General features: G+C 55.1%; 1 protein-coding gene and 1 long non-coding RNA gene across 2 annotated transcripts in view; both read right to left on the reverse strand.

Moving 5' to 3' along the window:
* Nucleotides 1-4,280, reverse strand: part of LOC114011176 (uncharacterized) — a 30,478-nt gene extending 26,198 nt beyond the window's left edge. Inside the window, exon 1 of the long non-coding RNA XR_008749847.1 lies at nt 4,002-4,280. This is a non-coding gene — a long non-coding RNA (uncharacterized LOC114011176). The remainder of the gene's footprint in view (nt 1-4,001) is intronic.
* Nucleotides 4,281-7,704: 3,424 nt separating this feature from the next.
* On the reverse strand, nt 7,705-10,664 carry CBLN1 (cerebellin 1 precursor). The gene is made up of 3 exons (XM_055819045.1): nt 10,098-10,664; nt 9,770-9,889; nt 7,705-8,653 (listed from the first exon to the last, which is right to left on the reverse strand). The coding sequence occupies exons 1-3, from the start codon at nt 10,362-10,364 to the stop codon at nt 8,456-8,458; spliced, it is 585 nt and encodes a 194-aa protein (XP_055675020.1). The 5' UTR covers nt 10,365-10,664; the 3' UTR covers nt 7,705-8,455.
* Between the last annotated feature and the right edge of the window lie 262 nt (nt 10,665-10,926).

Consider the following 10,926-nt stretch of genomic DNA (forward strand, 5'->3'; position numbering starts at 1 on the left):
ATAAAGCAGTCATGACCAAACCTGCAGGTACTGACTAGTTGGCCTAGCAAACCCGAGCATCAGTTTGCCTGGTTTCAGAGAGGAGCCAGCACAACTTTATACTATGACCATCTCAGCCATCAAGACGCAAACGTGTCTGAAACAAAAACTGTACTTCTGTCCTTGATACCGTGTTCTCCATGGTTTTGTATGCACTCCACTTGTTTTGTCTTAAAAACAGCTCCAGAACATTTCAACTGTTTCCTTTCCCACACAAGACAAGTATTCAAATCAACAGTACCATCTAGAAGACCCCTGGTAGACAGAGGGGACATGGCTTCTTTATAAAACCATCTAACATTTCAAGAGAAAATAGTAACAGATGTTATTCACGCTAATACCTTACTTGGTATCTTAAGTTCCAATGCTTTCAATTGTTTTTCTTCTTCTTCTGCATCTTTAATAAAATATAAATATTTTAAGTATGCAAAGTTTGTCACAGGACTAAAACAGGTTATGCACCCAAAGCCTTAGACTGATGGAAGTTAGCATGGCCATCACCAGATAACACTGGACAGCTATGGCCCTGTGACATTCCAGTTATTTTCAAAAAGCTATCCTAGTCATCCTAACTTTGGGACAATGGCATCTTTCTACCATGTGTTTGCCACTGAAACTATTAAATGCCTCCACAGTTATCCAGAAGTTTTACATGATCTTGAAAACACAGCCAGAAGAATTTGGTTGTGTTACGTAAGGCCACAGGGCAAATGAAAATAAAATGGGAGAAAAAATATGGATACACTGCTTGCAAAGTTCTAGTTGTCCAAAGAAACCTTGTCTTGTGCAAGTCTACCTGCTGCCTGGAACAACTGAGGTAAAAGACTGGGACGTATTTCTGTAACAACACTGTTCCCTGGTTTCTGCCGTAAGATCCCACAGGAAAAATAAGTTGCAGGAATCTGCACTGCAACACAGCTATGCAAATTTATGTCAGCAGAAAAATCTCATTTAACTACCCACTGGAATTTAAAACCCTATCTCGAAAACTGAGCCCTGGCACCTCTACTTTAATAATGAAAGATCCTCCTCTTCCCATTATAGAGAGAAGCTGATTTTTCTATCAATGTATCTGTTCTAAAGCCCTTTCTAGCCAATGAAGTCTTTCCACTATGTACATTAGGAAAATAAATATGACTTTCACAGGTCAAAATGTTATGTTAAACCAGTGCTTCAAGACTCAGTGCTGTCCCAGCTCAGTCTGGGAAAACAATTTAATTCTGAGTTTGGTCAGAGCTGTGCAATTTTTCACATATGCAATAAGCTAAATGCAAAGCTAGTAAGTTTATGTATATTAATGGTGCTGAATTCCTAGCAGGGCTCTCAATTAGGTTAATCAAGCCACATTAGGGACCAGGGAATATTACAGGAAACCCAGTGAATATCTCTCTGCTCAGCATATCACTGCAAGAGGTTGACCACATGATAAACTGCGTGGCTACCTGTATTAGTATTTCTGTTATGTATGCAATAACTGCTGAGCTTCATCTCACTATTCTGGATAGAACCAGTCCTGCCATTTCAAAACTAGAGGCTGCAATCCTCTGGGTTGTAAGCACAATCAAGCCTTTGGAAAGGCTCTTCGAAGACCAAAATAGTGAGATTAATCACTCAAAGGACACAGGGAAAGAAAAATAAAACCAGATTTAAAAAAAAAAAAAAAAAAAAGACATCAGAAGCTTCTCTTTCCCCACACCTCAACAGACAGAATCATAGGGAAATTCAGCTGTGTTGACAGCTGGGAAATACAAAACCAGGTAAAGAAATTATAAAAACATTTAGAATGGAGTTATGGATCCATGCCGATCAATAATTTTAAAAGATGACTCAATGTATGTCCAAGAATCTGAGGAGAATCAAACTAGGAAGGAGAACTGACCCTTGACAATTCAAGTCCTGTAGACCAGATTTTAACAATTATGAAATCAGGAATAATACCACACACATGGGAAAAAATAAAATGCTTCTCCATTCTTTCAGTGGAAAGAGTATTTACCAGGGTAGCAGATAAGGCAGTGTGACCCATATCCTGCAGTGTTTTACATGTGTTAGGGTGAGCAATATAACATGTTCAGATTTTTATTTTTTTTAAAGATTCAGCATTTTTGTGACAGCACCAACAAGAACAACTATCATGCAATTAGTGGCATGGGGTTTTTTGTAACAGAAAAAGTTGCAATTATGTTTATTTTCCACTACAATATTTATCTTTTAAAAAGGGTTGTTTAGTACTGACAAAATTGGGAAACACTGTCAGTACAGAAGCAGCTCATAGAAGATGGCCCTGACTTGAATGACCCTGAAGCCCACAACATTGAAAGAACATTAAAATTTATTAGCATGAAGTGCAACAATGAAATGAGAATTGCCACTACAAGCTGAATGACTATTAATTGCAAACAAAGCAGGAGCCCTCCTGTGATCCTCTAGTCCTTGAATAAGTGTTGTACAGACAAGGAAAAAAAATATTAAAACGGCACTGCTGCTGGATATCTGGCAAGAAATCTTCAACACTTCCGATTAGAAATATAACTGAAATTGATGCACTGGTATTTCTCCTAGCATACTGTACACAACAAATTACTAATATGAATGACAATTATTCACAACTGTCTTCATTTTCCTCAGACTCCGCCAACATCTCTTCCTCCAGGTCTTCTTTCTTCTGACAGCTTTGCAGAATTTCACAGTCTCGCCCAACTAGAACTACTCTCCAAAATACAGCAAGGAGGCACAAGAGAAGGATGAGGATAAGATACAAATATGTATGACTTGCTACACTACATCAGAATGAAAATTAAGAGGTCACTAATAACAACAGTGCTACAAGTAACATTCTGCAAGGAAAACTCATGACACTGAACCCACTTTTGTTAGTGAATCTAGGCACAAGAGGCAGGAGACTCTTGGAAACTTTTTTGCAAGCCTAGGTGCCCATACAATGCTAGAACCATTCTCCAATAGCTCCACAGCTCTCTCCTAAAGGAGAATTCCCCAAACAGGACTTCCCAGCATCCCAGACGTGCCCTAAGCTCAGAACAGCAAGATTCATTTTAGGAATCCCATACTGTAAGAAACGAAATGCAACTGGAGAAACATACTACATCTTCCCACCAACACAGGTATAAAGCTGCAGAAGGGCAAACGGCATCATCTTCCTCACTTGTCCAGCTGAAGGCTCAAAGTTGCAATGGGGGAGATGGAGCAAGCTCTGCACCCAGATGCGCACAGCTGTTTACACAGGGATGAACATTGCCACTGACCCAGGACCACTGGACCAGAGGGACCCCGTTGCCTTGTATCCTAGGAAGCTTGGAGGTGATAGTGGAAGGCAGGGGAAATGCACCTGATTCAGATAACCCCGGGTGCAGGCAACACAGCCTCAAGTCCATGCTGGGTTTCCAGCAAGAGTGTTGAGAGCACAGAGAAGCAATGCCCTAAGACACAGAGACTGATTATTGCTAGCCTTACCTGAGCCCTCTTCTCCCACAGCAAGGCACACAGCTTATTTCCCTCTCCACAAAAAATGCAAGGCCTCTTTTTATTCCGGGCAAGCAACAAGAGAGGCCTTTTGGCAACCCTTAGCTGCCAGAGTACACTCTGTGCTTACCCCACTGACCCTGCCCAAGGGGAGGCAAGAAAACCAGTTCTGTGAGCTCAGCCCCACTGCTGGGATTTCTGCACTACAGGGGTTCCCACAGAACCTCAGCCTTCCCCCTCTCCCCCTGCACAAGCCACTGAAGGTGCCTCCAGCAAAACGCTGATCGTTCCCCTTCAGGCCACCTTTTCATTTAAGCAGAAAGGACAGTTCCAGAGGTCGCCCTCAGGGATACAGAACACAGATGATGCACACAAACTGCTTCCGACTTGCTCTCCTCCAGCCCCCACAGTACCGTCCCCTCTCCCAGCCCCTAAAACCCCACCAGGTGGCCGGCCCACGCCGCGCCCTTCGCCCCCCTTACCTGTCGCAGCCCTTCACCCTGCTCCAGCCAGGCTCGGCCAGCATTTGCGGCGTCCATCTCCCCCTCCCAAAACGGATCGCGGCAGCGGGTCAGGCGAGGCGCTCCCCGCCAGGGGCGGCACAGCCGCTGCCGTCCAAGATCCCGCAGCAGAGCGAGCGGCTCGCTGTGACCCCGGCAGCCGCGCAGCCCTCCCCTCCGCCCGGCAGCGGCTCTGCCGCCGCGCCGAGCCCGCCGCGCAGCCGGGGGCTGGAGGGAGCCGGCTGCCCGGCCATGCACGAAGCCCTGCCTCTGCTGGCTCCTCGGGAGCGGCTCTTCCAAGCGAACTTACTGGGCTTCGAGCCGTACCGGGGGGCTAGAAGAGGGGAAATTATGTTCTGCAGAGTGTGCATTAGCTATTCCCAGAATTAACTGCATTTGACTTTCCCTTCTTTAGGGCCAAACTCGCTGTCTCCTGCTGGAGTTATTAATCTTTACATTCACATTGCTTGTGCAGAAGCGAGTTAGTTGGCTTGCTTCTCTCCCTTCCTACCCCATCACCCCCACACGCACTCCCTAAAAACCCAACAATTAAAAATGTGGATTTTTTTCCTCTAATTCCCCTACATTGTGTAATTATATTCACATTAGAAATCAATCAACTCTGGTCATTACCATTAGTGATATGCTCATAAACCAAACACTAGTCATGCTAATGAACTGAACGAAACATAATTTCTTGTTGTGTAAACCGATGCTCAACGCTAATCAGCAATAAATTCAATCAGACATTACTTACATCAACTGAAAAACACATTAAAGCTGCATACAGAGCAGTAGCTGCTCACATCTGGGGGAAGCTCGGGCGCAAGCCCAGGAGCGGGCTCAGCAGTACCGCAGCTGCGGGGGCTGGGTACGGGGCCGCCAGAGCCCTGAGGGCACATGGTCCCCCCACGAGGGACCCCTCGGTGGCAGGGAGCCTGGCAGGAGCCGCTGTGCTGCAGGCGGGACAGGCCACCGGGCCCACGCCACCGCCTGTAGTGGCTACTGCCCACAGCTCACCAGTCACGGTGAGGCTGCCAAGCAAAGCCAAGGGCAGCCGTGGCCCTGCCGGTCCCTCACCTTCTCCTGCCCCCACAGCACCCAGCTGGCAGTGCTCAGAGCCGCTGCGGGCCCAGAGGCCGTGGCTGGCTTTGCCTACTCAAAATGGCGGCCCGGCCTGCGGGGCCACCTCAGCAGCCAAGCGAGTGCATCCACGGGCGGGCTGGCAGAACCGGCCTGGCACGCTTACCCACACCACGCCGGCGGCTGCTTGCACCCGGGTCCCTTTTCCTTCGGCGTGCCCGTCCCCTCGGAGGCCATTCTCCTCCTGCAAAACCCCCGAGGTGCCCACAGCTCCCGAGGCCCGGCGGCAGCCGCCGAGCAAAATGGCGGCGCCTCGCCTGGCGGCAGCACGTGAGCCCCGCCCGCCGGGCGGCCCCGTCCCTCGGCGATCGCCGAGCCCGCCAAAACGAAACGCTCGTGTCACGGTTTCCCACCTTAAACACGGGGCGAAAGCACCGGCCACGCGTGGAGATGGCTACGAGCACGGGCAGCGCTCCCTCTGTGCCCGGGGGCACGGCCCGGTGCTGCTCCCCCGACCCCCGGGAGGCGCCGCGGTAACGGCTCCCCGCCGCCGGACGCCAGGGTGCGTCGCGGCCCTCCGCACCCAGGGCCGGCCCCACGCCTCTGGCCGCGGGGCGCAGGGACGGGGCTGAGGGAGTTGGGTCAGTCACAGCCCGTCGCTGAAGCCCGTCACCCGGCGGCAGCCCGGACGCGCTCCCCGCCGCCACGCCAGCTCCGGGCGGTGCGGGCAGGCAGCGGGACGCGCCCTCCCCCCCGGGCAGCCGGGGCGGGAGCGAGCTGCGGGGCCGGGGCGGGGACTCCCGGGCCCGGCCGAGCGCGCTGTGGCGGCTTTACCTCCCCGAGGCGGCCGCGGGGCCGGTATCCCCTGGCCGCGGCCCGGCTCCGCCCGAGAGCAGCGCGGTGCGCAGGGCTGAAGGGGCTGGCTGCGCGGGCGCGGAACAGACGGCGTTTCTTCGGGCAGCCGCGGCGGCGTTTTGTAACAGCCGCAGAGCAGCGATTTGCTGCGACTGAGGATAATACCATTTCCAGCTGCACAATATTAATGAGACACTCACAACCAGGGGAAAACTTTAAGCGAAAGGTGGGGGGTTTATTTGCTTCGCGTTAAGGGAGGGGGAAAAAAAACAAACAAGGACATGCATCAGCACCCTCAGCCCTGCACCTGCGGCGCTTGCCGGGGCATCCCCGCGGTGGGCCGGCCGGGGCCGCAGCCCGGCGCTCGGGGCGGCTGAGGGCACAGGGCAGCCGTCGTTTCTCCTGCAGCCCGGTAGTTTTTGTTTCCCCTTGCGTTTGTTTGTTTGTTTGTTGGTGGGTTTTGTTTTTTGGGGTTTTTTTGGCTCACTTTGCCCCCTCGCCGTGGTCACGGGGGGCGGGAGCGGCTTCCCCATGCCCGCGGCCCGTGGGGAGCGCTGCCGGGGCGGCGGGGCCGGGCGGGGGGCGGCAGCCCGGGCAGGCTGCAGGGGAAAGTCGCATTAAAGTGCCTGGTACTGAGAGGGGAGCCTGCAGCCCGGAGGACCCGAGGTGCGGGCTGTCTCGAGCAGGTTATAACTCCAGGTGAAGGCAGCCCGTTATTAAACCCTTCTTCGTGAATCTCAGCCGTTTCCCCGCCCGGCTCCTGGCCCGCGGCCGCAGGTGCCGGGCTCCCGGCGGGCGGCTGGCGGGGCCGGCCCGCGCCTTCCGCGCTGCTGCGCGGCCACGAATCGCGACGTGCGCCAGTCGGCAGCCGCGGGGGGGGACAGGGCGTTCTGGCCCCGCAGGCGACTGAGGGGCAGGTGCTGACGCGCGGCTGGTGCCTCTCGCCTGGACCGGCGGTGCCGCGGCCGCCCCCGGCGTAGGCAGAGCCCGGGCCGGCCCCGCTCCGCTCCCCGCCGGCCGCCCCCGCGCAACGCGGCGCGGAGGGCCGGGCCCGTGAGGCGGCCCTGCCGGCCCCTTCCCAGGGCACAACCTGTGAATAAAGCGAGGAGCGCTGCTTATTGTGCTCGTGTTAACCCTCCCCTCCCCCCTCGGAGCTCATTAAATCCCTCCCGGAGCCGGGGGCTCGTGCGACTCGGCCGGTGCCGCAGCCAGGGCGCGGGGCGGCCGCGCGCAGCCCGGGGGGTCGTTTCACCGGTTTGTTTGACATTAAAGTTTAGATACAATCGAAATCCTCGTACGCACCTTTTAATAAAAGTAGTAATCTCTTTTGAGTACTGCAAAATTATAGCATTTACATCTTTAAAAGACCGTAAACAAAATAATACTAGCAAATAAATAATACTAGCATCAAAGTATACATTGTCAGGTATTTTTAGACGGCCGTATAAAATGCGATCTGGTTTATAGAATATAATACAGATAAATGCTATAAAGAAGCGGATAGAAGAGGCGGCGGGAAACTTCCTAGCGACGATCCGCTCGGGCTGCCGGCACCGCCCGCGGGGGTTGCGCGCCCGCGCTGACCGGCGGGGCCCCGCGCAGGGCAGGCGGGTGCTGCGCGGGGCCCTGCGGCCGCCCCCGGGACCCCCCGCCACGGTCCTTCCCCACTGCCGCAGCCCCGGGGCCACGCCGAGCCTTCTCCCCCTGCCTCCCTCTATTGAGAAACCTTATTTCCGGTTAAGAAAAATAAAAGTCCCATTTAAACTTTATTGAATTAAAGCAAAAATTAATTTTCGATATTCACACATATATTACAGAGTAATAGTAAAAGTTCAATATACTTCCTGGCGTTTAGTTGGGCCACATTGTACAAGAGCAAAACAAGCATCAAAACATTTAGCAGCCTTAAATTTCACAATCACTCAGAATTACATAGAAATATTGAAATACTCTGGTCAGCCTTGGCTGTGAATAGTTCTTCATGTAGAAATTTTTCCTTTTGCCAGCCAGTACACAGCAAGAATTGCATTTTCCCTTCCATCATGGCATCCATGTATTCAAAAATACTTTGCTTTTTGTTTTTTGTTGTTTTTAAAAGTTAAACTCAGAGAAAGAGTCAAGATTAACATGTTTTAAAAACAAAACTACAAAATATGCTGTAAAGGACAATGGAAATATCTAAAGTCTACTCGTCTGTGGCAGAAACCATGGGGGAACAATGGCAGATTACACCAGTGACACGGAGATGGGAACTAATTTTGTGGGAGGAGAGAGAAGAATATAAATGGGGATTTGATCAATTATAGTGTCTCCCGCCTGTTGGCTGCAACACAAGAAAAATAAGTAGTAATTCTTCAAAGCAGGTGTACACAAACCTAAGCAGGATTTAGCTTCTTTAATATTTGAATGTAAAAAGTCTGCTGTCCACGACTCTTTAAACCCAGCTAGGACTCAGGAATTTGTACGAGATCTCTCCCTTTCCTTGGACGAGAAGTGATTTAAAGCGGGAACACTAGAAATCCAGAGAATGTTGAATACTTCCAGCCACCCATCAAGTTTCCTCTCTCCAGTTTTAGATAAGCTCTGTCTCCTTTTTCCATCTGAATCAGGACTCCATTGCTAGCAGCTTCTCGGGTCACATCTTGGTCCCCTGCAAAGGCAGAAATCACTGGCCACCCATTTAGCATCAAACTCACCTAAAGAGCAAGATAAAACAAAGCTCTCCGTCAATTAGAGTCAGAAAACGACACCACTGGGGCTCGCCTGGCAGGCGAAACGCTTAGTTAAGAAAAGGCCTCTTTTGACAGCTGAAACTCCAGCCCCATAAAAATGAAGTATCAATCTGAACCCAGCTAAGGTATGTACTCCAAAGGAAGAAGCCTTTCACTGCTGTTTTAGACAAACACATCAAAACACCCGGTGCATATAAAACAGGACATTGATCCTATTTTGAAGATTTCAATAGGGTGCCTGTGTTTTCAGGCTATGAAAAGAGGTCTGCTCGTACTTATTGAAAGATGGCTTTATGCGAAACCTCAGAGACAGCGAGGAGCAGAGCCACAGCCGCCAGAGTCAGAGCGTTTGAAGTGTATTCAAGAGGTATTTTTCCTTTGTTAGGCGGCAAAGACAATATGCCACGGTACAGTCAATAAGCTCTGCTTGGCTCACATTAATGATCCCGGGACTGCATACCCCACATTAATAATGCACTACCTGCCCAACCCAGGTGTGTGAAGCCGCTTACACCAGAAGGGTGCTATACAGCTGTGCATTCACCTTTGCAACGTGCATCGCTGCGCAGACACATTTCCCATCTAGGTCGTGCTACCTGGCTTCGGGCCGGTAATTTATCGTCCCTACCTGGAGGCGCGTATGCACTGAACCACAGACAAATGGCGCGTATAGGGCAGCCGCATACCCACGGAGCTATATTCGTTACAGTATCCGTGCCGTGGCCGCCTCCCTGTCCCCCAGATCCATCGGAAGGCTTCTGCCACCCGGGCGTGGGCGTCCAGCCCACGGGGGGCGCGGCACCCAGGGCTCCGCGCAGGGACGCGCCGCTCGGCTCGGGGCAGCCCGCGGGCCCTGCCCTCCCGTCCCGGGACGGCTTAGGCGGGCCGGGGCCGGGCGGAGGCCCAGGGGGCTGCGCGGCCCTCTGGGCTCCGTCCCCTCGGGCGGGGAAGCGCCGGGAGGTCGGTGCTCCCGGCGGCGGCCGGGGGGCAGGTGCCCGCCCCGCCGCCCGCCCCCGCCGGGCCACGGACCCGGGCCGCTCCCTCCCGCCGTGCCCGCGGAGCGCGGCGCTGGCGGCTGACCTGGATGGTTTGCCTGTTGTACACTTTCACCACGTGAAAATTGAAACTGTAAATGCCTTTCCTGGGCGAGATGAAAGTGCTCCGCTCCGAGTCGAAGTTGCTGCCGATATTCACTAGTACCTGGAAGGGAAGGGCACCGTCAGCACCTCGGCGGGGCCCCCGCCGCCGCCCAGCCCCGCTGCCCCGCGGCCGCCCCCGGTCCCCAGCGCCCACCCCCGTCCCCCGTGCCGGGCCCCGCGGGGCGGCGCGTCCCCGGCCCGGCCCCGCCACTGTCCCCGGCAACTTCTCCCGCGGCGGCGCGCCCGGAGCCCCGCTGCGCCCGCCCCACCTGGTCGAAGTAGATGATCATGGTGCGGTTGCTCATCTCGGAGGGCTCGTGGTTGGTGCTGCGGATGGCGGAGAAGGCGACCTTGGCGCTGCCGGAGCGCACGGAGATGCCGAGCGCCGTGCCGGTGGGGTCGGAGGTGGGGTTGGAGTCGCACACCACGAGGCACTTCCCCTCCAGCACGATGGGCTCCGTCTCGTTCTGCCCGCACGCCAGCCACGCCGCGCCCAGCAGCAGCCCCAGCCCCAGCCCCAGCCCCGGGCCCGGCATGGCGCCGCGCTCCCTTCGCTCCGCGCCGCTCCGCGCCGGGCGGCACGTCTGGGCTCCGCTCCGCTCGCTCCCTGCCCGGCCGCGCTTTCAGAGCGGGGCCGAGAGCGCCCCGCCGGGTGGGAAGCGGCGGCGAGGAGGCACGGGAGCGCCGGCACTCATAGCGCGGCGCGGAGCGCGGCGGGGCGGGGCAGGGCGGTGCGGGGCCGAGCGGAGCGCTGTGGAGCGGTGCGGTGCGGTGCGGTGCGGTGCGGAGCCGCCCGCCGCGCCGCGCGGGGCTGACGGAGGCGGCGGGAGGCGGCGGCGCTGCCGGGGCTGCCGGCGAGCACAAAGACGGCGCGGGGCGCGGCCCCGCCTCCCCACCGGCCCCGCGCTGGCGTCAGCGCCCCGCGCCCGCCTCCGCCGCGCCCGGCCCAACCGGCGCCCGCCGCGCGCCGCCGCCGCCAATGGCCGCGCAGTCCGCCCGCCGCCACCTGACGCCGCCGCTTTTGTTAGGCGGCGCGGGCGCGGGCGCGGGAGCAGGTGCCGAACAGCCGCCCGCACCGCACCGCACCGCACCGCGCAG

The sequence above is a fragment of the Falco peregrinus genome, chromosome 14, assembly GCF_023634155.1.
Source record: "Falco peregrinus isolate bFalPer1 chromosome 14, bFalPer1.pri, whole genome shotgun sequence".
Taxonomy (NCBI): domain Eukaryota; kingdom Metazoa; phylum Chordata; class Aves; order Falconiformes; family Falconidae; genus Falco; species Falco peregrinus.